The following is a 27,003-nucleotide window of genomic DNA, read 5'->3' as shown; positions in this document are numbered from 1 at the left end:
AAGGGACTGGTCGAGCAGTTTAACCGCACCCTCAAGGGGATGATCATGGGCCTAGAAGAACCCCCACGTCACCAATGGGATGTGCTGCTCCCGTGCCTCCTGTTCGCCTACCGAGAAGTCCCCCAGAAATCCCTGGGCTTCAGCCCATTCGAACTCCTGTATGGACACCCCGTCCGGGGTCCCCTCAGCCTGGTCAAAGAAGGGTGGGAGGTGGCCCCCCAGAAGACTCCGCCGGATGTATACAAGTATCTCCTGACCCTCCGCAACCAGACCCGGCGATTCAGGGAACTCGCCAAGGCCAACCTTGAAGCCAGTCAGGAGGACATTAAGAGATGGTATGATCAGCATGCCTCCTCCATCGAGTTCGAGCCGGGACAACAAGTCTGGGTGATGTCCCCGGTTGAACCCTGCGCCCTACAGGACAAATGGACAGGGCCCTTCAAGGTGATAGAGCGCAAGGGTCCCGTCACCTACCTGATCGACATGGAGTCCCCCCGGAACCCTCTACGGGTCCTCCACGCCAACAGACTCAAACCCCACTTCGTACGCTCAGAACTCAGCCTCCTGATGGCTACCGATAGTGGGACAGAAGAAGACTCCGAGCCCCTTCCTGACCTGCTGAGGACACTCGAGCAGGACGGTTCAGTGGAAAGGGTCAGACTCTCCGATGCCTTATCCCCAGAGCAACGCCAAGACTGTCGAGATCTCCTGCTACAATTCGCAGACCTGTTTTCCCTCATCCCCGGGGTCACCCCCTGGTGCCTTCACGACGTGGACACCGGGGATAGCCCCCCTATTCGACACAGGGCGTACCGAGTGCCGGATCGGGTGCGCGCCTGCATCCAGAACGAAGTCTCCAAAATGCTGGCTCTAGGAGTGATCGAGCCGTCTGACAGCCCCTGGGCCAGCCCAGTCGTACTGGTCCCCAAGGCTGCCGCCCCGGGCGTTGCCCCCGAGCTCCGGTTCTGTGTGGACTATCGGGGCCTGAACGCCGTTACCAGAACCGACGCTCACCCCATCCCCCGAGCGGATGAGCTGATTGACCGCATGGGGGCCGCCCGCTACCTGAGCATCTTCGATCTAACAGCGGGCTACTGGCAGATCGGCCTCACCCCCGGGGCCCAAGAGCGATCCGCCTTCTCTACCCCGGATGGCCACTACCACTTCAAAGTGATGCCATTCGGCATGAAAAACGCCCCCGCTACCTTCCAGAGACTCGTGAACCAGGTACTGGCGGGCCTCGAAGAATTCAGCGCCGCCTATCTGGACGACATTGCTGTATACAGTCGCCACTGGGCAGACCACCTCCACCATCTCCGGGAGGTCCTGCACGCCCTCCGGCAGGCCGGGCTCACCATCAAAGCCAGCAAATGCCAGATTGGCCAAGGGTCCGTGACCTACCTAGGACACCAAGTGGGGAGCGGTCTGGTGGCCCCCCTCCAGCTCAAGATCGCTGCCATCCAGGCCTGGCAACCACCTGTCACCCAAACCGAGGTCAGAGCCTTCCTGAAGCTCACCGGGTACTACCGGCGGTTTGTAAAGGACTATGGCAGCATTGTGGGGCCCCGCACAGAACTCACATCCAAGAAAAACCCCAAAACAGTCAACTGGACTCCGGACTGTCAAGCGGCCTTTGAGAAATTGAAGGCCGCCATGTGCACCGCCCCCGTGCTCCAGGCCCCCGACTACAGCCGGGAGTTCATAGTGCAGACGGACGCCTCAGATCATGGCATTGGGGCCATCCTCTCTCAACTCAACACCGAGGGAGTCGATCAGCCAGTGGCCTTCATCAGCCGACGCCTGCTGGCCCGAGAACAGCGCTGGAGCACTATCGAGCGCGAGGCCTTCGCCGTGGTATGGGCCCTCAAAAAGCTCCGGCCCTATCTCTTCGGTACCCACTTCAGGGTGCAAACAGATCACCGACCCCTGCAGATGCGGGGAGAGAACCCAAAACTGTTGCGATGGTCCATCTTCCTGCAGGGGATGGATTTCACTGTGGAGCATCGTCCAGGCCAGGACCACGCCAACGCAGACGGCCTGTCATGCTTCTCCCGCTTTGGCGAGGAGAGTACCCAAGAGGATGGGAGACTCTCCCTGCCTTCAGCTGGGGGGGACGCATGTTGGACAGGCCTCGGGGAAGGCCCGCTCCCTCCCCGCATGACTGGGACCGGACCCCTGCTCTCCCTGTATCCCCGACCAGAACCATCCCGGCAACCCGCTGGGGCAGCCCACGACCTGTCCACAACGGAACTCCAGCCCCTAAACACCCCAGTATCGGCTGGCCCGGGCCCCCGTCAGCACCACTGCCCCGGCCCAGCCGCCATCTTTGGACACTACATAACAAGGCCGCGTGGCCTCGGCTCGACCCCAACCCTGGGCCTGGCCAGGCCCCGACATCGAGGCACCACCATCCACCTAGGGGGTGAAGAGACCACTTGGCAGGTCAATGGGAGAAGGAGTGTCAATGGCTCCCCTCCGCCAGGTGTCGATCGCCCCCGGCCACCCCGGCGCTGGCTCCACCCCCCCGCTGGGTGTCTGGACTCCATCATCCCGGACCTCCCGACCTCCAAGTGCGAGGGTCCGGACATCAAAGGAGACCAGACCTATAACTGGGGCAGCTCCAGAGCAGGAAGGCAGTTGTATCTTGGAGTCGAGAGACACCGTGAGGAACTCATCCTTGGAGGCCTGCTGGCGCTGCCGCGGCCCTTTCTTGTGAACCATCTCCGAAGCCTGCTGGCGCTGCCGCGGCCCTTTCTTGTGAACCATCTCCGAAGCCTGCTGGCGCTGCCGCGGCCCTTTCTTGTGAACCATCTCTGAAGCCTGCTGGCGCTGCCGCGGCCCTTTCTTGTGAACCATCTCCGAAGCCTGCTGGCGCTGCCGCGGCCCTCTTCAACGTGAACCATCGTCTTGGCCTGCTGGCGCTGCCGCGGCCTTTCTCGTCGTGCACCATCTGCGTAGCCTGCTGGCGTTGCCGCGGCCCTCCTCGTTGTGAACAATCGTCCTAGCCTGCTGGCGCTGCCGCGGCCCTCCTCGCTGTGAACCATCGTCCTAGCCTGCTGGCGCTGCCGTGGCCCATCTTTGCGGACCCCCAAGCTCGAGGACTGTGAGCTTCCCTCTTGCCGCCCCTGTACCGGACCGGTACTAAGACTGTCCCGCTACCCCTTTCCCCTACAGAGACTAGAATTGGGAGGACCCTCGTGTCCTGACCCCCCTGTATCGTTAACACCTTGCCTCAAGATTCTTATATAAAGTGTGTTGAACTCATCCTTGTGTGGTGTCCATCTGTGGGGGGGGGAGTTACTTGTCTGTACGATCGCCGGAGACGGCCCTCACCGGAGGCCTCTCCCCCTGTACTCGGCCAACCCTCCGGGTCCCCGTCTAACAAACCACATTTAGAACTAAGGTAGATATTTATTCAAGGATTGTGGTTGTGTTGATCTGGGGGGAAATTCGGTCAGTAGTTTGAAAAATTACCAAGGGCTCAAACTAGACATGAAGAGGTCAAATTTTAAAGATATGTGAACTGTTAATTTTCGTAAACCCTGCAAATTTGTACATCCTGGGAAAATGTGCAACCAATTTAAAAAATAAAAGTACCCCACTGGGCTATGTGAGTTTTTCTCCATTTGAGCATTGCAGCTTCAAAAATCCAGCTCTGGATTTGCAAATCTGTTGTGTTCCAATTGGCTTAGGTTGCGGATGCCATTGAGCTGAGCTTTTTTGGGGGGAAATGAAATAGAGCATGAGGGGACAGGGGGAACCTACCCTGACCCCCAGGTCCATGTGGAGGGGACCACCACCCACTTGGAATAGAAATAATAAAAGGACATGGTACTTACTTTTGGTAATGCTCTTTCCAGTGCACACTCCAACCACAGATTCCTCACCTTTAGAAGATCTCCAAGTGGCAGTTTGGATCCTGAAGATATCTCAGCAGAGCCCCGGCACGCAAGGAGGTAGCATCATGCCTCTGCGTCAACTTTGCTTCGCCCCCGAAGTGACAGCTGGAGTCGCATATAAGAGCCAAGCAAGCGTGCTGAGATCAGTTTCCTTCTGGACATAGTCTGCGCCCTCGGATGCAGAACCCAAAAACGAATTGTTCATGCCAGTGTGTAGATGTGTAATTTTGGGACATTTTTATCTGGAAAAAAGAGTTTACTCCACAGAACGGGAGGGTGGTGAGGAATCTGGTTAGAGTATCCACCAGAGAGAGTGCTACAAGTATAAGTACATTTTTCTTCTGATGGATACTTCGAACCACAGGTTCCGGACCTTTATAATAGATGCCAAATCAGTAACTCCCAGAGGGTGGGTCTTAATTCATAAGACTACCTAGAGAAGAACCCAACAAAGAGCTGATCATCCACCTCATGGTCTTACGTACCGAGGGCTCTTTTGGGGGGGCAAACAATGGAGTTTTTCCTACTCTTTCGACAGATGAGGGGAGGCAAAGAACATCGGAGGGGTGAAGGATTCCCCAAAGTGGAGGGAAGTCACAACTTTTGAGAGAAAAGACTCTTGTCCTCAGGACCAGGTTGTTCGAAAAGAAGGTGGTGCAGGGTTGTGTAGAGCAGCACAACTGACAGAATGAAGCTCACTCATTCAACAAGCAGAGATTATTATGAGTAGACAGACCATCTTCAGCCTGAGGAGACACAGAGAACAACTGTGCAACGGCTCAAAAAGAGTACACAAAGGAAATAATGACAAAATAAAGATCCCACTGTGGCATCATGAAGGTTTACGAAGGAAAATAAGGACAAAATAAATCTTTGAGAAAATGCATCACAACTGGTGATTTGAATGAGGATGGTTGGTGCAGGAAACACAGAAAGGCTAAAATGTCAAAACAATAAGCCCAACAAGGACTTTCTAGGTTAAGACACTGTAAAAAGTAACACATTCAATGGTTTAGCTTGCAACAGGTGTCGCAACCATTCACAAACTTGTCCCAACGTTGGGCCCCAACAGATTTAGTAGATGGATGCCTGGCTGCCAAGATGGCATCCACTACTAGGTAGATCAAACGCAGGCAAGTGCTGCCTCTGAATCTCCACACATGGGTGCAAGACCCTGCCCTGCTGCTGCGACAGAAGATCCTCTCTAAGAAGACCTTTCCAAGGAAGGACAATGGGGGGACCACCCCGTGTTAGGGGACGTTTCAAGCCGACTGGCCTCTCGTAGGTCAATATAAACCTTTTCATCATATGGAGAGAATTCATCACCTCCATCATCATCAACATTACCACCAAAACCTGGTTGACTCTGATCAGAGAACAAAACTAAATTTTGCTGGAGCACTGGAGGGCGGCTCCTATGCAAAAGCGCTGTCTTATCAGAGTCAGAAAGTATGGGGGCCGGATGCGTAGGGACTGAACTCAGGCAAAGCTTTGGTTGAGACAATTTTGGCTCTGTTTCGGACAGTAATATGGGCTCATCATCACCCATGGCATCGGTGGCTTCAGTTCCGATGCAGCACTTTAACCCCTTCCGTGCTCCCGTCGGCCACTGGCCGTCGCGAGCACTACCTGGCTGGTGCTGCGAATGGCCAACGGCCGACGCGGACCCGCCCACTCCTTAGAACGCCTGCACTGCGCCGAAATAACGGCCGCGCTAAACGGGTTAATAAAGTGGTAATAGGTAGATGAAAATATGTATAATTAAATACTTTAGCGCAACATATTACCAAAAATATATAATGACTTCCCTTATTTGTAAATGCATTTAGATTTTTTGTGTAATGTCCGAGGTCTAAGGTGTGGTACGTACAATGTATCAACATCTGAGGGGTTGCAGGCTGGCTAGGTATCAGGGCGTGGCCTCGGTCGAGGGTGGGGTAGATTCTGCTTGGAGTCAGAGAGCACAAAAGATAGTTAATCCTTCTCCGGTGTCAGGGGTATTAATGTGAAGTAAACTGGCGCAGAGGGTGGCGCCGGAACTGAAGTCAGCCTGCGGATTCTTTGGGACCAAAGGCGCACCAGAGAGAACAGGTAAAGTGCCAAAAATTGCCTCTTCAAAGACCTCCACTTGCTGTACGGTCACAGACAGACCCAGAAATTCAGGGTGCATCCGGACCAAGCTTGGAATCAGCTCGGACGTTAGTTCTGACGTGTCCAAGTAGCATGGTGGGACTCTTGCGCCCTTCGCTGGAACTCCAGAATGGCAGGAAGGAGACAATTCCTGCTTGGCTTACTTAGGTTTCCTTTTGGAATTACCCACAGACTTCAACCCCAATGAAGATCTGCATCAGCAAAGACTTTGGGGGCGAGAATGGGACCTTCCTTTTGAACGGTCAGGGTGTGGAGTCTTCCAGTGTTTAGCAACGCAAAGCTTTGCAAAGCTTCACGCTGCCTTTGGATTCTTCAGGACACAGCGGTCGCGGGTCCTGGGGTCATATTCCGATCCCAGGCACCACGGACAGACCTTGTGAGGGTCTTTCACAGATATCTGTTTGCGACCGTCCCTGCATGGTTTGAACCCTGTAATATCGTCCCTTGCTCACTGGAAAAAATAAATCATTTTGTGAAGAGAAAAGCCTTGATAAGACTAAGGAGTGATTCCGAGCCACGTCTGAAGGAGCGAAAAAAGGAGCTGGCACCTGGGGGCCCTTATATGCAGCACCACTCATTACTACCAAAGCAGAGCAACGTCACTGCAGAGCCACACGACGTCACCTGCTGGCACGCAGGAGTACTGCTCTGAAGTTTCCAGATCCAGGCTGATGCCTGGCAAATATTCACAAGGTGAGGGATATGCAGTTAGAAGTATCCACAAGAAATCCCAATTAACCTCTGATGGGCCTGTGAGAGCACTTTGCCGCAGTCATATAAAAGGACAACCCGTATCTCCCACCGACAGGTGGGCGAGACCGCTTTGGTGGTGCCATGAAATGAGTGCGAGATCGTTTGGGTCGCGGTGGCAGACGCACAGACACCTCGGAGGCTTAAGGGTTCTTCTTTTTTACTTCTCAGCATAGTGTGTCGCCATGACAATGTGGCCACCTGTATTTCCTTCCAAGGGGTGGGTGAGAGCAGAAGCACGCTTGTGATCCATAACGTTCTGCGCAGAGAGTGAGCATGTTCTTTCCGTTTGTAGCTCCAGGTCCGCGTTAAACAGGCTGGCATTAAACCCAGCTCTTCACAATGTCCCTTTGAGCTGCCAGACGGTGACCAGCCCACCCACAGACGAGCCACCCAGCAAAGCAGAGGGTAACAGGGGCTTCAGTCTGTGGCATTACACTTTCCAATTTTGGCTTTTTCAGCCTGGAGGCCCCAGAGAAAGCATTAACAGGGCATTGGGGGTGAGTGATCGATTAATCATTTCCACACATAAGTTAAATTTACATCTGCACTATACGACTGAAAATACTCTGACAGGCAGCACCATGTATGCCACTCGCATGTTTTGAGGAAGGCCTCAGAGTGAGGAGCTACATTGGCCCTTTGATCATGTCTTCACACATCAGTAGTGGGCTCCGCAAGGCCAGGTGTCTTCTGGATTATGAAAGTTTGTACAGCACACTCTGCGGGGCAAACTGCTTCTGGGCGGTATTGTGAGGGCAGCCTCAAGCAGAGTTAGGAGCTCTGTGAGCTGAAGTGGCCCTGACAAAGGAGAGGTGTATTTAAAAGTATTTCTTAAGTCGATGGGAGGACTGGCAGGTTAAAGCGAGGGCAAAAGATTGGGGTAGGTGCGAGACCCTCCACCACACTTACAGATGAGATGCATCTTGGACACGGTCCAGTGATAACCGCAGCCGCAACGTAAGCAAGCAAAACCAGAGATAGCCAGGCAGGAGAGAGCGCCTCCCTAGCTGCGTAAGGGAGTACTGCACCAACTGTGAATGTGGTGGTGTGCTTCCCTGGACTCAGTGGAAGCTTCTGAGCGCAACCGAGACGCGGCTCACTTGTGTGAGCCAAGTGTGAGCTTACAGGCCCAGGAGACACCCTTTGCTGCAAACCCAAAGATTCTGGAGAAAGGCAAGACAATGGGATAACTTAACTAAAACTGGACTTGGCCTCCTGGGGCCACAACTCTCTGATACAAAGGGCACTAGGACCCTGGTCGCTCAGTCTGCGTACAGGAGCGGACGAGAAAGACTCGTATTACTAAGACTTCCATGTCACTGGGCTGGGCACCAACACTGTAGAGAACTCGGGTTAAAGGCCGAAGCAGAGATGCCAAGTCTGGCCACAACTTCGAGATGGTGGGCACTACCATGGCTGCGGGTTCTCTCAGCAACATGAAAAGACAAGGCACTGCTGCAGGTGAGAATGGAAAGAGCGGGACCAAGGTCTGAGCAGAAGGGCCAGGAATCCATCGTCACCCAACCTGCCACAGGCGTATACGCAAAACCAAATCAAACTGGAGTTATGAAAGGCTTCTTGACCACACCTAGTTGTGGCAGCCAACCAAGGTCTGGGTAAGAGTTGGTGAAACAGAATGTGTGCAATGGGGTCCCAGAAGGCACAGATTCTGCTGAAGAGGGAATCGGTGTCAGATAAGAAAAGGAGACATGAGGAAAAGGCCACAATATTACTAATAAATAGTTTGTCGTGACTTTGATAATATTTTTTTGGCTTAAGATAGTGCAACACCACTGTTTGAAATAAGTACCACCCCAGGATTTCTATATCCAGGTGTATGCGTGTGCCTGTGTGTGTGTGTGTGTTGAGGGGGGAGGCGGGGTGGAAGAGGAAATCCAGGACGGGGAGCACTGGAATAGACCGGGTGATCCGTGTCTCTTTGGTCTGGGGGACAGTGCATGTCTGAAATGTGACCCAGTGTATCCAAAAACCAGGGGCCTGATTCACGAAGTCTCGTTTAGGAGTACGTATGACTTACTCTTAGGCTTACCCCTGAAATTCATAATAGGAGAGCAATCTGGCTTAAGGTTTTAGAGAAAGGGGGAATGTTAAAAGAAAACTCACACATAAATAAATAAAGGTTGACAGTAGAAAAAGCACATTTTCCAACATTTTACTACATGGGTGCACAAGACACATACTCTTGTCTGTGCTGAACGCAAGATGTTTCACCCTTGTCTCTTGGTTGAGGAGTTTGCCCCCAGAAGGGAGGAAAATAAATAGTTCTTCGACAGATTGATAGAGCCCATGGGAATGGCCTCTCTCTTGGACCCAAGGAGCAGCAGCCAGGTCACCTGTAAGCTGAATCTCACAGTAGGCTGTAGTCAGGCCAAGTCTCGGTTCAGAATACGATGCGGCAGGGGCTTCATGGAGACGCCCACATTTATGGTAGACCTTTAGGGTGGACAACTGAGGAGCCAAACCATTAGCACCCACCTACTGAAGATTCAATTTACATGCTCACTCTTTGTTCTCTGCCACCAAGAAGATCCAAGCACCAGGTGGGTGTGCTTCAAGCAACTCATCTCGCTGAGCCGACTCCGCATACCACTCCTCTAGTAAAATGTAAAAAATGTAAATCCAGTACTTGTATAGCACAAGAATCACCCCTGAAGGGGTATCTCGGCGCTGGAGGCCGTTGGGAAGATTAAGCGAGCTATTGCCCAGAGTCGCATGGTGCTGGGCAGACCCCTGCCACCGGAGCCGGGGATCGATCCGTGATCCCCAGCGTCCAGCGTCAGTCACCCTGGCCACGGCGCCACGCCTCTCCCCTCTAGAAGCCGGTGAGCTCAGGCATGCTCTCAGAATGGAATAAGAGGAAGCAGGCTCATGTGTGGAGACAGCCAGAGAAGAACCCCCCTACCCAGGGAGGTCTTTTTTACAAACAACCTCTGGTCCAATGTGGGCTAGAAGCCTAATGGAGCAGCAGCAGCAGTTCCATAGTATGGAACTGTCTCTATCACAGATTCAGCAGCACAGATGTAACATCTGGTGAAACAGACGAATCTTGGATTATTCCAAAGCAGGACTGGAAACAGTGGATAAGCGCATTCCATGACAGCATCCGACATTTGAACACTTTAAATGCCAGCACTCGGCAGAGCCATCCAAGCGCCGACGTCTCATGACATGCTGGGAGATTCCTTCTGACATGAGAACAGTTGTGGGGAGAGGAGGATAATTCCAACCGGGGGATGCGCGAGGGGTGGGCAGAAATATTGTCCAGGTTGCCCCCTCGCCAGGTGTTTGATGCTAAATGATGGATGATGTTGGCAGACTTCTGGTAGCTGGTGTCCCCAGAGGGGTCCTGGGGAGCTCTCGGCTTGTGGAAGCCCCCCGCTTGCTAACACGGGGTCTGTCTCACAGGGGGTTCCACATATGCTGCCTGATCTTGATGACAGCAGCCTGACTCCTCCCCTCTTTGGCAGGAGACCGGGCGGGAGGGGGTCTCATCGGTGCCCACTCAAGGTATGAATTTTAATATAATGCGCTCTTGGAGCCCCCGCTGTTGGGCGCTGTCAGCGAGAATCCACTTGTTTTCCTGGCTTTGTTTCCACTTCCCTTTCTGTTAACTCTGCGATATGATTTTAAAAGAGCGAAATCTAAAGAGCGGAGGAATATATGGATTTCTCTTCATAGCCTCAAAGCATCTGCTCTCAAAAATATCAAGTCAATTACCATCCATTCCAGCAACATCGAAAATCAACTTTATTGTTATAAAACACAGAGCAATGAATTAAAGCATTTCAAAAACCAAAATATGTGTTCAAAGAAACCCTACCCCTCTATTGAGATCGGCTGTCGACTATTGCGAACCTCTGTCTCCTAGGAGTGCTTTTAAGGTTATAAGCCGCTGTCTTGTGTTGTTCTGTATGGTCCTGTTTACAGTATTTGTCAAACTCTGACACTTCTAATCAACACAAAGTACCAAATACAACTGACAGTGCGCCAAAGTCAACTTGTCCTTCAGATGATGCCTCCAGTACCCGAGAGTCAATAAAGACCAAGGCCTCCCGTGAACAGTGGACCTGATCGAAGCAAGAAGCCTCCAAAGCCTCGCATGAACAGCGGACCTGCTCGAAGCAGGAAGACTCCAAGGCCTCGCGTGAACAGCAGACCTGCTCGAAGCAAGAAGACTCTAAGGCCTCGCGTGAACAGTGGACCTGCTCGAAGCAAGAAGACTACAAGGCCTCGCATGAACAGCGGACCTGCTCGAAGCAGGAAGACTCCAAGGCCTCGCGTGAACAGCAGACCTGCTCGAAGCAAGAAGACTCTAAGGCCTCGCGTGAACAGTGGACCTGCTCGAAGCAGGAAGACTCCAAGGCCTCGCGTGAACAGCAGACCTGCTCGAAGCAAGAAGACTCTAAGGCCTCGCATGAACAGCGGACCTGCTCGAAGCAGGAAGACTCCAAGGCCTCGCGTTAACAGCAGACCTGCTCGAAGCAAGAAGACTCCAAGGCCTCGCGTGAACAGCAGACCTGCTCGAAGCAAGAAGACTCCAAGGCCTCGCGTGAACAGCAGACCTGATCGAAGCAAGAAGACTCCAAGGCCTCGCGTGAACAGCGGACCTGCTCGAAGCAAGAAAACTCCAAAGCATGAACAGCGGACCTGTTGAAGCAAGAAGACTCCAAAGCCTCGCATGAACAGCGGACCTGCTCGAAGCAAGAAGACTCCAAAGCCTCACATGAACAGCGGACCTGCTCTAAGCAAGAAAACTCCAAAGCATGAACAGCGGACCTGTTGAAGCAAGAAGACTCCAAAGCCTCGCATGAACAGCAGACCTGCTCGAAGCAGGAAGACTCTAAGGCCTCCCGTGAACAGCGGACCTGCTCGAAGCAAGAAGACTCCAAAGCCTCTCGTGAACAGTGGACCTGCTCGAAGCAAGAAGACTCCAAAGCCTCCCGTGAACAGCGGACCTGCTCGAAGCAAGAAGACTCCAAGGCCTCGCGTGAACAGCAGACCTGCTCGAAGCAAGAAGACTCCAAGGCCTCGCGTGAACAGCAGACCTGCTCGAAGCAAGAAGACTCCAAGGCCTCGCGTGAACAGCGGACCTGCTCAAAGCAAGAAAACTCCAAAGCATGAACAGCGGACCTGTTGAAGCAAGAAGACTCCAAAGCCTCGCATGAACAGCGGACCTGCTCGAAGCAGGAAGACTCTAAAGCCTCCCGTGAACAGTGGACCTGCTCGAAGCAAGAAGACTCCAAAGCCTCGCATGAACAGCGGACCTGCTCGAAGCAGGAAGACTCCAAGGCCTCGCGTTAACAGCAGACCTGCTCGAAGCAAGAAGACTCCAAGGCCTCGCGTGAACAGCAGACCTGCTCGAAGCAAGAAGACTCCAAGGCCTCGCGTGAACAGCAGACCTGATCGAAGCAAGAAGACTCCAAGGCCTCGCGTGAACAGCGGACCTGCTCGAAGCAAGAAAACTCCAAAGCATGAACAGCGGACCTGTTGAAGCAAGAAGACTCCAAAGCCTCGCATGAACAGCGGACCTGCTCGAAGCAAGAAGACTCCAAAGCCTCACATGAACAGCGGACCTGCTCTAAGCAAGAAAACTCCAAAGCATGAACAGCGGACCTGTTGAAGCAAGAAGACTCCAAAGCCTCGCATGAACAGCGGACCTGCTCGAAGCAGGAAGACTCTAAGGCCTCCCGTGAACAGCGGACCTGCTCGAAGCAAGAAGACTCCAAAGCCTCTCGTGAACAGTGGACCTGCTCGAAGCAAGAAGACTCCAAAGCCTCCCGTGAACAGCGGACCTGCTCGAAGCAAGAAGACTCCAAGGCCTCGCGTGAACAGCAGACCTGCTCGAAGCAAGAAGACTCCAAGGCCTCGCGTGAACAGCAGACCTGCTCGAAGCAAGAAGACTCCAAGGCCTCGCGTGAACAGCGGACCTGCTCAAAGCAAGAAGACTCCAAGGCCTCGCGTGAACAGCGGACCTGCTCGAAGCAAGAAGACTCCAAGGCTTCGCGTGAACAGCGGACCTGCTCGAAGCAGGAAGACTCTAAGGCCTCCCGTGAACAGCGGACCTGCTCGAAGCAAGAAGACTCCAAAGCCTCTCGTGAACAGTGGACCTGCTCGAAGCAAGAAGACTCCAAAGCCTCCCGTGAACAGCGGACCTGCTCGAAGCAAGAAGACTCCAAGGCCTCGCGTGAACAGCGGACCTGCTCGAAGCAGGAAGACTGTAAGGCCCCCTGTGAACAGTGGACCTGCTTGAAGCAAGAAGACTCCAAGGCCTCGCGTGAACAGCGGACCTGCTCAAAGCAGGAAGACTCCAAGGCCTCGTGTGAACAGCGGACCTGCTCAAAGCAGGAAGACTCCAAGGTCTCCGGAACCACCAAAGACCTGACACCCGAAGTCTCCTCTGATGACTCTTTCGATTTCCTATTCTGTCCCGGATGTCATTCCTCAATGCGTCCTTGTGACTTTATAACCACTTAATGATGTATTGTTTAACTAGGACTCTTATGAATCCCCCGATGTTGTTATCTCATAACATGCACACTGCTCTGAAACCTTTGGGTCCAACTACTGCAATATAAAACTCAAACTGCATCCGCCAAGCTCATTCATGGAGAAGGATATCAGAGAAACTGTGTGTTTTGTGAAGATAGTTTTTAGCTGATCTGTTTTATGAAAACTGTTTTGGCTTTTGGTGCCTCTGTCTAGTTTCAAGAGAAGGAGGAAAGTTTGGTGTGCGGAGGACACCCTGGTTGCAGGCCGGTTTGCTCTGTCTGGTTTTGATTACAACAATTTGAGAATTAAAGGATCTATCAGTTACATTCCTCCCTCCCCAGCGCTGGTCCAGGCGGGCCAGGATCCTTTTCGCTGTGCTGGTGGTTCCTGCCGGTGACTCCTCTGTGGTTGCCTCCAGGGGTGCATGGATTGGGGCAAGTAGTAACCTAGGATCAGTGCAGTCCTCGCACTGAATGGCAGGTCATCTTTAAGTGGACATTCCTCCTCCAAAGGATGTTTTAAATGTCTTTTGTGATCTTGACTTTCTCGATCATAATACACAGCTTTTTATACTAGAATACAAAGAAATTTCTATTTTGCTTCTGCTTACAGAGGAAAGGTTCAAGAAGGCATCTCTAGCCTGTGGGGATGCAGTGGTTGGTGTTGGAACTAGCTTGTGTGGGGACTATCTCCACCCAGGAGTGTGGCTTAGCAACCTTTCTGAGAATAACAGAATTCTCCAGACCTTTTCTTGCAGAATTAAGCAGACACGTTTCGGCCTCTCTTTCAGGAAACAGAAATAATCTAAAGAGGATCAGCTTTACTTTCACACAGCAAACATCCTGTGATAACACTGGACTGAACAAGTAATGCAACTGTAGCATAAAATAACTACAACAGAAGCAGCAGCAGATGAACCATGGTCTAAAGAGCTCATGCAAGCGCCTTTTTCTCTGGCTGACACCGGCAAACTGAAAAGTCAGAGACAAGACTCAACAAACTATACTGAGAGGGTAGCAATCTGGGCTACAATACTACTGAGTGGGTTCAAAACATGCACAGCCCCACCTCCCAAATCATCCCACCTCCCAAATGGTCCCACCACTCAATACTGGATGCCACATCGACCACAGACATCCCCTCAAACTAGACAGGAGCTAGGAAACAGGCAGGAAATCACTACCTAACTGGAGAGGATACAAGCATGGGTGGAAGAAGCAAGCTCTGCTTGAATGCACCCAAGACACATGCACTGTTCCTTGATCTCCTGGTGCAACCACATCCCTTTGCCACTGTTTGCATCCATGGCCACCCTCGCCCCAGCCCAGAACATGTGTGTTTTGGAGTTCTATGTACCTCTGAGCTGTCTTTAGATCCCCCAGTTCATTGATTTCAAAGAATGTCTTCTTTCACCTAGGTTTACTCTGAAGCATCCCACCCTTGAAGCCCTTCCGCACAGGGTCACCCAGGCCAAAGTGATGAAACCAAATGAAACTCGGCCTACACAGGACTTTCAATGAAAAACGATTTGTGAACTCCGAATCCAAATCGGACAGAAAAGACGGTCTTCAAGCCGTGCTGTTTTGATCATTCCAACCTCGTACTGAAGGTTCTGCTCTGGCTGGAGACACAGAAAAGACTGAAGTTCAAAGCACTGTGCACGACCCATAGAGTTCTACATGGAAGGGCAACAGTCATCATTTCAAGATTTTCCAGCAATAAGTCTACCAAAAAGCTAAGGCCCTCACACCTTGAATTTTCTGACCATGTATCCGTCTGAGCACCATCGCTTTGGGTGGGAGAGGTCCTTCGAAATCCAAGGCACCATCCTCTGCACTTCTCTTTTCCCACACTTTGGATTGGAAGAGGAGGCCCTGCGGCTCTGCAGAGTGTTGAAAACCCACCTGTTCTGCGCGTCCAGTTGCCAAAGACACACCTAATGCCCACGTTTAAAAAGGCACATCTTCCCTTTCGAAGTCTTGTTATATATGGTGGTAGACTGGATTAACCTACTCCCCCGTCCACCCACGGCTGCAAAGCAACAGTCTCAAAAATAATCCTAAATAAATACAGCAAAAAGAATAACCTAGAAATGGTACTCAGGGTGGCACATCGTGCCTATGCCAAGCAGTCCTATGAACGACCCAATGAAGTAGAGTCCGATTCAAACCTACAACCACAAGGTGACTGCTCCCTACCCGCAGTGCCCGCCGGCCTCCCCTATCCCACCCTTCATTATTTACCCTTCCAAACACACTTTAACCACGAGGCTCTAGCAGATCTCAAACTCAGCAGTATTTCAAGCACATTCCCCTTGTAGAAAGAAAAAAAAAAAAAAAGCTAATTACAAGAACTGATTTATTAATAACAGGAAGACTTTGTCCAATTAATAGAAGCACTAACAGGCCAGGGAACAATTCGGGATGCCTAATGTTCTTTGAAACCATTTTTTAGGTTAATTACATTTCTAAGTAAAGCTGCGCTGGATGCGCCCCTCAGGACTACGGTGCAGGAAGATGAAAAGACGCATTACCTCGTAGGCCAGCTCCAGCAGGACCGGGGCAGCCGCGTCCCTCCTCACGCCGCTCAGGTACCTGGGGAAGACAAAAGCACGTGAGAGCAGAAGTGGCGGGAAAAGGCTTGTGCAGACATGCGCACGTCTCCTAGGAGCTGCTGCCCTCCTGAGGCAGCTGAGGCCGCGCGAGCTGACCCCGCCTGGGGAGGGCTTCAGCGACTCTTTCTGTGGAGACGGTTTACCTAACTACAACCACATCAACATGTCCGCCCTGACTGCCATCCTAGCGTGCTAGAACTGTTGCTCCTGAGACAAAGGCGTGGTCAATTGAAATGCTTAGCTGGGCCCACAAAGGAAAGGTGAGGAATGGTGGCAAGAACTCTCAGGTGATGCACCTTTCGGTGCATTTCAGGGGGTGAAACTCTTGGTAGCATTGATCTAAGACTCCATACGCTTCGTTGTACTTATTAAAGCACCTACTATATCCGTATTGGCTTAATTAAGACATGTCATCACTGCAAGGGCTTAACCACAACAACAACATTGTCAAAAACAACAAATATGCATGCAGCAGGCATTTTATTACCTTCTTAGGTGACTGAATGGGCAGCATAGCGGTCACTGAATCCAACGAGGTTACGCAGGTGTCTTAATCTTCCTAGCCAAATGGCGTACTTTTCCATTTACTTACACAATATTTTTAATGTTTGATCCCAACTGAATGACTTACAGGGGCTCTAGGTGTCTACATGTGTAAGGCTGCTCCCCTCTCTGTGTGCTTTTCTACTAGAAAATGACTAAACACCCAGCCCAGAGGTGGTCACATGCATCCGAAATTGAACGAATATGCAGAGTCGAACATAACGTACATATGTATTTGTAATGCGCACATTTACCCAGGGGCGTCTTGGCGCTGAACAACAGATGTTTCTTGTTACCCAACTCAATGGTACTCATTTTATATAATAGAATGACATCAGTCGGCAAGACCACAGTCAAGGAGAACTTTCAGAACCCACATATCAAAAATAAACATTTATATAGATCCCACGCCAACAATACACATTCCATACTATATGGCACAATCATGTGATTTGCAAAACAGCAAAGCCCTGTATTGAACGAAAATCTGCCCCCAACAGCGCGTCCATCTCAATGTATCCACTCTCTGCACTAGCACCATGAAGCAAACAACAAACTCCAAAAAACGCTGCTTGAAAAGAGCTGAAACTGAGCATCTTCAGTAGAGGATACAGGTAACAGGGGAGGTGAATCACAGATGTTTGTACCAAACCACTAGAACGGCTCCAGCCTGTTATCCTTCACTTAACCCTTCAATGGACCACATCAGAGGCTACACCGCCAAAGCCCGCGCTGCCTTATACAGTTTGCTGTGCCACATTATGAACTATCAAAGGATGCCTATGCAATCTGTCCTGTTTGCCTTGCCTGCTTTTCTTCCTCAGGTCAACCTATCTAAACAGCTTCCTTGGCACAACACCCACATGCCTCCAATGCGGCTCAGGTTTAATGAACAGTTCTATTGCCATGATGCAAGCACTATACAGCCCCAACTTAAGCCATACAGTCACCCAAGCACACTTCAGATCAGCCATAACTGGCATTCATCTTACACCCACCACCACTCGCTGCACATCAGTACCACTAACCATCATCTTCCTAACTACACCTAGAATTTGCTTTTCTCAAACAGAACCCTGCCAACCTCATACACATTACAAGACAAAAAAGCTGCATCGCTGGAAAAGCGCCAACACAACAGTATTTTCCAGCACTACACCAGCATACATTCAAGAGCAAGTCATTTTACCTTAAACACGTCAGCCTCCACAAGCACAGGCGACGCCCGTCTAGAGAAGAGTCTGGGCTGGCCAGGAGATGGCCTATTGACCTCCCAGCTCACCAAGACCATGCCTATCTAGAATAGAGTCTGGGCTGGCCAGGAGAGGGACAGCTGGTCACCAAGACCATGCCTGTCTAGAGAGAGTCTGTGCTGGCCAGAAGAGGGAGAGCTGACCACCCAGCTCAACAAGACCATCATCTGACCCATCCATACACTTAACACACTACACATACCTTTATCAGGATAAAATTCATTTTACGTGCACAAAATCCATCACTAACTTTAGTAAACAAGTATCCACTGATGACCCACCACAAACCACACACAATCACATAATCCGGCGCAAGCAGTCAACGGTGACCCCAGGATACATCAAAGAGACGCCTAGATCAAGAGCAGGTTTGGGTGCCATGCTTTGGCATAGCGTGGAATGTAATAAGGGCCGCCTAGTTTCACTGGTGAACTGCCTTCTGTGCATACTCCTCGTCGAGGCTGTAGTGTGCCTGCTGTGAATGCTGCATTTCAGTCCTGCAGTTCTGCCTGCTCGTGCAGGTCTCATCAGGGGCCAGAGAGCTGCCTGCTATGTATTTTCTTCCTCGGGGCTGCAGTGCCACCTGCTGTGCATGCTGCATTTCAGTCCTGTAGTTCTGCCTGCTGTGCAGGTCTCATCACTGCCTGCAGTGTATGCTCCTCTTTTGGGCTGCAGTGCACGCTCCTCCTTGGGGCTGCAGTGCCGCCTGCTGTGCATGCGCCTCATTGGGCCTGCAGTGCCCCTGCAGTGCACGCTCCTCCTTTGGGCTGCAGTGTACGCTCCTCCTTGGGGCTGCAGTGCCGCCTGCTGTGCATGCTCCTCATTGGGGCTGCAGTGCCCCTGCAGTGCACACTGCCCATTGGGGCTGCAGAGCCACCTGCAGTGCACGCTCCTCCTTTGGACTCAATTGCCGCCTGCAGTGCACGCTCCTCCTTGGGGCTGCATTGCCCCTGCAGTGCATGCCCCTCCTTGGGGCTGCAGTGCCCCCTGCAGTGCAGGCTCCTCCTTAGGGCTGCAGTGCTGCCTGCAGTGCATTCTCCTCCTTGAGGCTGCAGTGCCCCCTTCAGCACATGCTTCTCCTTGGGGCTGCATTGCCCCTGCAGTGCATGCTCCTCCTTGAGGATGCAGTGCCCCCTGCAGTGCATGCTCCTCCTTGGGGCTGCAGTGCCGCCTGCAGTGCATGCTCCTCCTTGGGGCTGCAGTGCCCCCTGCAGTGCACGCTCCTCCTTTGGGCTGCAGTGCCCCTTGCAGTGCATGCTCCTCCTTGGGGCTGCATTGCAACTGCAGTTCATGCTCCTCCTTGGGCCTGCAGTGCTGCCTGCAGTGCATGCTCCTCCTTGGGGCTGAAGCGCCACCTGCAGTGCACGCTCCTCCTTGAAGCTGCAGTGCACGCTCCTCCTTGGGGCTGCAGTGCCGCCTCCAGTGCACGCCCCTCCTTGGGGCTGAAGCGCCGCCTGCTGTGCATGCTGATCTTGGGGCTGCAGTGCCGCCTGCAGTGCACGCTTCTCCTTGGGGCTGCAGTGCCCCCTGCAGTGCATGCTCCCCCTTGGGCCTGCAGTGCTGCCTGCAGTGCTGCCTGCAGTGCATGCTACTCCTTGGGCCGGCAGTGCTGCCTGCAGTGCATGCTACTCCTTGGAGCTGCAGTGCCACCTGCAGTGCATGCTCCTCCTTGAAGCTGCAGTGCACGCTCCTCCTTGAGGCTGCAGTGCATGCTCCTCCTTGAGGCTGCAGTGCCCCCTGCAGTGCATGCTCCTCCTTGAGGCTGCAGTGCCCCCTGCAGTGCATGCTCCTCCTTGGGGCTGAATTGCCCCTGCAGTGCATGCTCCTTCTTCGGCCTGCAGTGCAGCCTGCAGTGCATGCTACTCCTTGGGCCGGCAGTGCTGCCTGCAGTGCATGCTATTCCTTGGGGCTGCAGTGCCACCTGCAGTGCACGCTCCTCCGTGAAGCTGCAGTGCACGCTCCTCCTTGGGGCTGCAGTGCCGCCTCCAGTGCACGCCCCTCCTTGGCGCTGCAGTGCTGCCTGCTGTGCACGCTTCTCCTTGGGGCTGCAGTGCCCCCTGCAGTGCATGCTCCTCCTTGGGCCTGCAGTGCTGCCTGCAGTGCTGCCTGCAGTGCATGCTACTCCTTGGGCCGGCAGTGCTGCCTGCAGTGCATGCTACTCCTTGGAGCTGCAGTGCCACCTGCAGTGCATGCTCCTCCTTGAAGCTGCAGTGCACGCTCCTCCTTGAGGCTGCAGTGCATGCTCCTCCTTGAGGTTGCAGTGCCCCCTGCAGTGCATGCTCCTCCTTGAGGCTGCAGTGCCCCCTGCAGTGCATGCTCCTCCTTGGGGCTGAATTGCCCCTGCAGTGCATGCTCCTTCTTCGGCCTGCAGTGCAGCCTGCAGTGCATGCTACTCCTTGGGCCGGCAGTGCTGCCTGAAGTGCATGCTATTCCTTGGGGCTGCAGTGCCACCTACAGTGCACGCTCCTCCGTGAAGCTGCAGTGCACGCTCCTCCTTGGGGCTGCAGTGCCGCCTGCTGTGCATGCTGCTCTTGGGGCTGCAGTGCCGCCTGCAGTGCACGCTCCTCCTTGGCGCTGCAGTGCTGCCTGCTGTGCATGCTCCTCCTTGTGGCTGCAGCGCCGCCTGCTGTGCATGCTCCTCCTTGAGGCTGCAGTGCCGCCTGCTGTGCATGCTCCTCCATGAGGCTGCAGTGCCCCTTGCAGTGCATTCTCCTCCTTGGGGCTGCAGTGCTGCCTGCAGTGCTGCCTGCAGTGCATATTCCTCCTTGGGGCTGCAGTGCCCCTGCAGTGCAGGCTCCTCCTTGGGGCTGCAGTGCTGCCTGCAGTGCATACTCCTCCATGGGGCTGCAGCGCCACCTGCAGTGCATGCTCCGCCTTGGGCTGCAGTGCCGCCTGCAGTGCATGCTCCTCCTTGGGGCTGCAGTGATCCCTGCAGTGCATGCTCCTCCTTGGGGCTGCAGTGCTACCTCCAGTGCATGCTCCTCCTTGGGGCTGCAGTGCCCCCTGCAGTGCATGCGCCTCCTTGGGGCTGCAGTGCTCCCTGTAGTGCATGCTCCTCCTTGGGCCTGCAGTGCCTCCTGCTGTGCATGCTCCGCCTTGGGCTGCAGTGCCGCCTAATGTGCATGGCCCAGCTTAGAGCTTTAGTGTTGCCTGGCATGTATGGGGTTCTTGTGTTGTCTAGTGTGCATGCCCAATCTGGCGGCTTTAGTGCTGCCCCTACTAGAGGCTGCAGTGTTGGATAAGGTGCACGTTCCATCCCAAGGTAGTAGCGCTGCCTGGTGTGCATGCCTTTTCTAGGAGCTGTAGTGTTGGATAAGGTGCATTCCCCATCTCCAGGAGGTAGCACTGCCTGCAGTGCATGTCCAATCGAGGAGCTGTAGCGCTGCCTGCAGTGCATGCCCCATCGAGGAGCTGTAGAGCTGCCTGCAGTGCATGTCCCATCGAGGAGCTGTAGCGCTGCGCGCAGTGCATGCCCCATCGAGGAGCTGTAGAGCTGACTGCAGTGCATGCCCCATCGAGGAGCTGTAGCGCTGCCTGCAGAGCATGCCCCATCGAGGAGCTGTAGCGCTGCCTGCAGTGCATGCCCCATCGAGGAGCTGTAGAGCTGCCTGCAGTGCATGTCCCATTGAGGAGCTGTAGTGCTGCCTGCAGTGCATGCCCCATCGAGGAGCTGTAGAGCTACCTGCAGTGCATGCCCATAGAGGAGCTGTAGCGCTGCGTGCAGTGCATGCTCCATCGAGGAGCTGTAGTTCTGCCTGCAGTGCATGCCCCATCTCAGGGCAGTAGTGCTGCCTGCAGTGCATGGCCCATCTCAGGGCAGTAGTGCTGCCTGGGGTGCATGCCCCATCGAGGAGCTTAAGAGCTGCCTGCAGTGCATGCCCCACCGAGGAGCTGTAGAGCTGCCTGCAGTGCATGGCCCATCTCAGGGCAGTAGTGCTGCCTGCAGTGCATGCCCCGCCGAGGAGCTGTAGAGCTGCCTGCAGTGCATGCCCCATCGAGGAGCTGTAGAGCTGCCTGCAGTGCATGTCCCATCTCAGGGCAGTAGAGCTGCCTGGGGTGCATGCCCCATCGAGGAGTTGCGGTGCTGCCTGCAGTGCATGTCCCATCTCAGGGCATCATTACTGCCTGCAGTGCATGCCCCATCGAGGAGCTGTAGTGCTGCCTGCAGTGCATGCCCCATCGAGGAGCTGTAGAGCTGCCTGCAGTGCATGCCCCATCGAGGAGCTGTGGAGCTGCCTGCAGTACATGCCCCATCGAGGAGCTGTAGAGCTGCCTGCAGTGCATATCCAATCGAAGAGCTGTAGTGCTGCCTGGTGTGCATGCCCCATCGAGGAGCTGTGGAGCTGCCTGGTGTGCATGCACTATCGAGGAGCCTTTGAGCTGCCTGCAGTGCATGCCCCATCGAGGAGCCTTTGAGCTGCCTGCAGTGCATGCCCCATCGAGGAGCTGTAGAGCTGCCTGCAGTGCATGTCCCATCTCAGGGCAGTAGCGCTGCGTGCAGTGCATGCCCCATCGAGGAGCTGTAGCGCTGCCTGCAGTGCATGCCCCATCGAGGAGCTGTAGAGCTGCCTGCAGTGCATGCCCCATCTCAGGGCAGTAGTGCTGCCTGCCATGCATGCCCCATCGAGGAGCCTTAGAGCTGCCTGCAGTGCATGCCCCATCGAGGAGCTGTAGCGCTGCCTGCAGTGCATGTCCCATCGAGGAGCTGTAGCGCTGCGCGCAGTGCATGCCCCATCGAGGAGCTGTAGAGCTGACTGCAGTGCATGCCCCATCGAGGAGCTGTAGCGCTGCCTGCAGAGCATGCCCCATCGAGGAGCTGTAGCGCTGCCTGCAGTGCATGCCCCATCGAGGAGCTGTAGAGCTGCCTGCAGTGCATGTCCCATTGAGGAGCTGTAGTGCTGCCTGCAGTGCATGCCCCATCGAGGAGCTGTAGAGCTACCTGCAGTGCATGCCCATAGAGGAGCTGTAGCGCTGCGTGCAGTGCATGCTCCATCGAGGAGCTGTAGTGCTGCCTGCAGTGCATGCCCCATCTCAGGGCAGTAGTGCTGCCTGCAGTGCATGGCCCATCTCAGGGCAGTAGTGCTGCCTGGGGTGCATGCCCCATCGAGGAGCTTAAGAGCTGCCTGCAGTGCATGCCCCACCGAGGAGCTGTAGAGCTGCCTGCAGTGCATGGCCCATCTCAGGGCAGTAGTGCTGCCTGCAGTGCATGCCCCGCCGAGGAGCTGTAGAGCTGCCTGCAGTGCATGCCCCATCGAGGAGCTGTAGAGCTGCCTGCAGTGCATGTCCCATCTCAGGGCAGTAGCGCTGCCTGGGGTGCATGCCCCATCGAGGAGTTGCGGTGCTGCCTGCAGTGCATGTCCCATCTCAGGGCATCATTACTGCCTGCAGTGCATGCCCCATCGAGGAGCTGTAGTGCTGCCTGCAGTGCATGCCCCATCGAGGAGCTGTAGAGCTGCCTGCAGTGCATGCCCCATCGAGGAGCTGTGGAGCTGCCTGCAGTACATGCCCCATCGAGGAGCTGTAGAGCTGCCTGCAGTGCATATCCAATCGAAGAGCTGTAGTGCTGCCTGGTGTGCATGCCCCATCGAGGAGCTGTGGAGCTGCCTGGTGTGCATGCACCATCGAGGAGCCTTTGAGCTGCCTGCAGTGCATGCCCCATCGAGGAGCCTTTGAGCTGCCTGCAGTGCATGCCCCATCGAGGAGCTGTAGAGCTGCCTGCAGTGCATGTCCCATCTCAGGGCAGTAGCGCTGCGTGCAGTGCATGCCCCATCGAGGAGCTGTAGCGCTGCCTGCAGTGCATGCCCCATCGAGGAGCTGTAGAGCTGCCTGCAGTGCATGCCCCATCTCAGGGCAGTAGTGCTGCCTGCCATGCATGCCCCATCGAGGAGCCTTAGAGCTGCCTGCAGTGCATGCCCCATCGAGGAGCTGTAGCGCTGCCTGCAGTGCATGCCCCGCCAAGGACCTGTAGAGCTGCCTGCAGTGCATGCCCCATCAAGGAGCTGTGGAGCTGCCTGCAGTGCATGCCCCATCGAGGAGCTGTAGCGCTGCCTGCAGTGCATGCCCCATCGAGGAGCTGTGGAGCTGCCTGCAGTGCATGCCCCATCGAGGAGATGTAGAGCTGCCTGCAGTGCATGCCCCATCTCAGGGCATCACCGCTGCCTGCAGTGCATGCCCCATCGAGGAGCTGTGGAGCTGCCTGCAGTGCATGCCCCATCGTGGAGCTGTAGCGCTGCATGCAGTACATGCCCCATCGAGGAGCTGTGGAGCTGCCTGCAGTGCATGCCCCATCGTGGAGCTGTAGCGCTGCGTGCAGTACAAGCCCCATTGAGGAGCTGTAGAGCTGCGTGCAGTACAAGCCCCATTGAGGAGCTGTAGAGCTGCCTGCAGTGCATGCCCCATCGAGGAGCTGTAGCGCTGCCTGCAGTGCATGCCCCATCGAGGAGCTGTAGCACTGCCTGCAGTGCATGCTCCATCGAGGAGCTGTAGCGCTGCCTGCAGTGCATGCCCCATCGAGGAGCTGTAGCGCTGCCTGCAGTGCATGCCCCATCGAGGAGCCTTTGAGCTGCCTCGTGTGCATGCCCCATCGAGGAGCTGTAGCGCTGCCTGCAGTGCATGTCCCATCTCAGGCCAGTAGTGCTGCCTGCAGTGCATGCCCCATCGAGGAGCTGTAGAGCTGCCTGCAGTGCATGCCCCGTCAAGGAGCTGTAGTGCTGCCTGGGGTGCATGCCCCATCGAGGAGCTGTAGAGCTACCTGTAGTGCATGCCCCGTCGAGGAGCTGTAGCGCTGCCTGCAGTGCATGTCCCATCTCAGGGCAGTAGCGCTGCGTGCAGTGCATGTCCCATTGAGGAGCTGTAGCGCTGCCTGCAGTGCATGCCCAATCAAGGAGCTGTGGAGCTGCCTGTAGTGTGCATGCCCCATCGAGGAGCTGTGGAGCTGCCTGCAGTGTGTATGCCCCATCGAGGAGCCTTAGAGCTGCCTGCAGTGCATGCCCTGTCTCAGGGCAGTAGTGCTGTCCGGTGTGCATGCCCCATAGAGGAGCTGTAGCGCTGCCTGCAGTGCATGCCCCGTCGAGGAGCTGTAGAGCTGCCTGCAGTGCATGCCCCATCGAGGAGCCTTAGAGCTGCCTGCAGTGCATGCCCCGTCGAGGAGCTGTAGAGCTGCCTGCAATGCATGCCCCTTCGAGGAGCCTTAGAGCTGCCTGCAGTGCATGCCTCATCGAGGACCTGTGGAGCTGCCGGCAGTGCATGCCCCATCGAGGAGCTGTAGAGCTGCCTGCAGTGCATGCCCCATCGAGGAGCTGTAGAGCTGCCAGCAGTGCATGCCCCATTGAGGAGCTGTGGAGCTGCCTGCAGTGCATGACTCATCGAGGAGCTGTAGAGCTGCCTGCAGTGCATGCCCCATCGAGGAGCTGTAGTGCTGCCTGCAGTGCATGCCCCATCGAGGAGCTGTAGAGCTGCCTGCAGTGCATGCCCCATCGAGGAGCTGTAGCGCTGTGTGCAGTACATGCCCCATCGAGGAGCTGTGGAGCTGCCTGCAGTGCATGCCCCATCGAGGAGCTGTGTAGCTGCCTGGGGTGCATGCCCCATCGAGGAGCTGTAGAGCTGCCTGGGGTGCATGCCCCATCGAGGAGCAGCTGTGGAGCTGCCTGCAGTGCATGTCCCATCGAGGAGCCTTTGAGCTGCCTGCAGTGCATGTCTCATCTCAGGGCAGCAGTGCTGCCTGCAGTGCATGCCCCATCGAGGAGCTGTAGAGCTGCCTGCCGTGCATGCCCCATCAAGGAGCTGTAGTGCTGCCTGGGGTGCATGCCCCATCGAGGAGCTGTAGAGCTACCTGCAGTGCATGCCGCGCCGAGGAGCTGTAGCGCTGCCTGCAGAGCATATCCCATCTCAGGGCAGTAGCGCTGCGTGCAGTGCATGTCCCATTGAGGAGCTGTAGCGCTGCCTGCAGTGCATGCCCCATCGAGGAGCTGTGGAGCTGCCTGCAGTGTGCATGCCCCATCGAGGAGCTGTGGAGCTGCCTGCAGTGTGCATGCCCCATCGAGGAGCCTTAGAGCTGCCTGCATGCATGCCCCGTCTCAGGGCAGTAGTGCTGTCCGGTGTGCATGCCCCATCGAGGAGCTGTAGCGCTGCCTGCAGTGCATGCCCCATCGAGGAGCTGTGGAGCTGCCTGCAGTGCATGCCCCATCGAGGAGCTGTAGAGCTGCCTGCAGTGCATGCCCCATCGAGGAGCTGTAGAGCTGCCTGCAGTGCATGCCCCATCGAGGAGCTGTAGTGCTGCGTGCAGTACATGCCCCATCGCGGAGCTGTGGAGCTGCCTGCAGTGCATGCCCCATCGAGGAGCTATGGAGCTGCCTGGGGTGCATGCCCCATCGAGGAGCTGTAGAGCTGCCTTCAGTGCATGCCCCATCGAGGAGCTGTAGAGCTGCCTGCAGTTCATGCCCCATCGAGGAGCCTTAGAGCTGCCTGCAGTGCATGCCCCATCGAGGAGCTGTAGCGCTGCCTGCAGTGCATGCCCCGCCGAGGAGCGGTAGAGCCGCCTGCAGTGTATGCCCCATCGAGGAGCTGTAGAGCTGCCTGCACTGCATGCCCCATCGAGGAGCTGTAGCGCTGCCCGCAGTGCATGCCCCATCGAGGAGCTGTAGAGCTGCCTGCAGTGCATGCCCCATTGAGGAGCTGTAGCGCTGCGTGCAGTACATGCCCCATCGAGGAGCTGTGGAGCTGACTGCAGTGCATGCCCCATCGAGGAGCTGTGGAGCTGCCTGGGGTGCATGCCCCATCGAGGAGCTGTAGAGCTGCCTGGGGTGCATGCCCCATCGAGGAGCAGCTGTGGAGCTGCCTGCAGTGCATGTCCCATTGAGGAGCCTTTGAGCTGCCTGCAGTGCATGTCCCATCTCAGGGCAGTAGTGCTGCCTGCAGTGCATGCCCCATCGAGGAGCTGTAGAGCTGCCTGCAGTGCATGCCCCGTCAAGGAGCTGTAGAGCTGCCTGCAGTGCATGCCCCGTCAAGGAGCTGTAGTCCTGCCTGGGGTGCATGCCCCATCGAGGAGCTGTAGAGCTACCTGCAGTGCATGCCCCGCCGAGGAGCTGTAGCGCTGCCTGCAGTGCATGTCCCATCTCAGGGCAGTAGCGCTGCGTGCGGTGCATGTCCCATTGAGGAGCTGTAGCGCTGCCTGCAGTGCATGCCCCATCGAGGAGCTGTGGAGCTGCCTGCAGTGTGCATGCCCCATCGAGGAGCTGTGCAGCTGCCTGCAGTGATTATGCCCCATCGAGGAGCCTTAGAG

At 55.1% G+C, this 27,003-nt stretch overlaps 1 protein-coding gene across 1 annotated transcript in view; it reads right to left on the bottom strand.

Moving 5' to 3' along the window:
- The window catches only part of CDIN1 (CDAN1 interacting nuclease 1), a 786,301-nt gene that overhangs the window by 491,942 nt on the left and 267,356 nt on the right, over positions 1-27,003 (bottom strand). Inside the window, exon 4 of the mRNA XM_086936566.1 lies at positions 15,847-15,907. Coding sequence (XP_086792692.1) covers positions 15,847-15,907 — 61 coding nt within the window. The remainder of the gene's footprint in view (positions 1-15,846; positions 15,908-27,003) is intronic.

This window comes from Lissotriton vulgaris, chromosome 9, assembly GCF_964263255.1.
Source record: "Lissotriton vulgaris chromosome 9, aLisVul1.2, whole genome shotgun sequence".
NCBI classification, from domain to species: Eukaryota; Metazoa; Chordata; class Amphibia; order Caudata; family Salamandridae; genus Lissotriton; species Lissotriton vulgaris.
The sequence above is the reverse complement of the archived record's forward strand: the minus strand, read 5'-3'. Positions and strand labels throughout refer to the sequence as shown.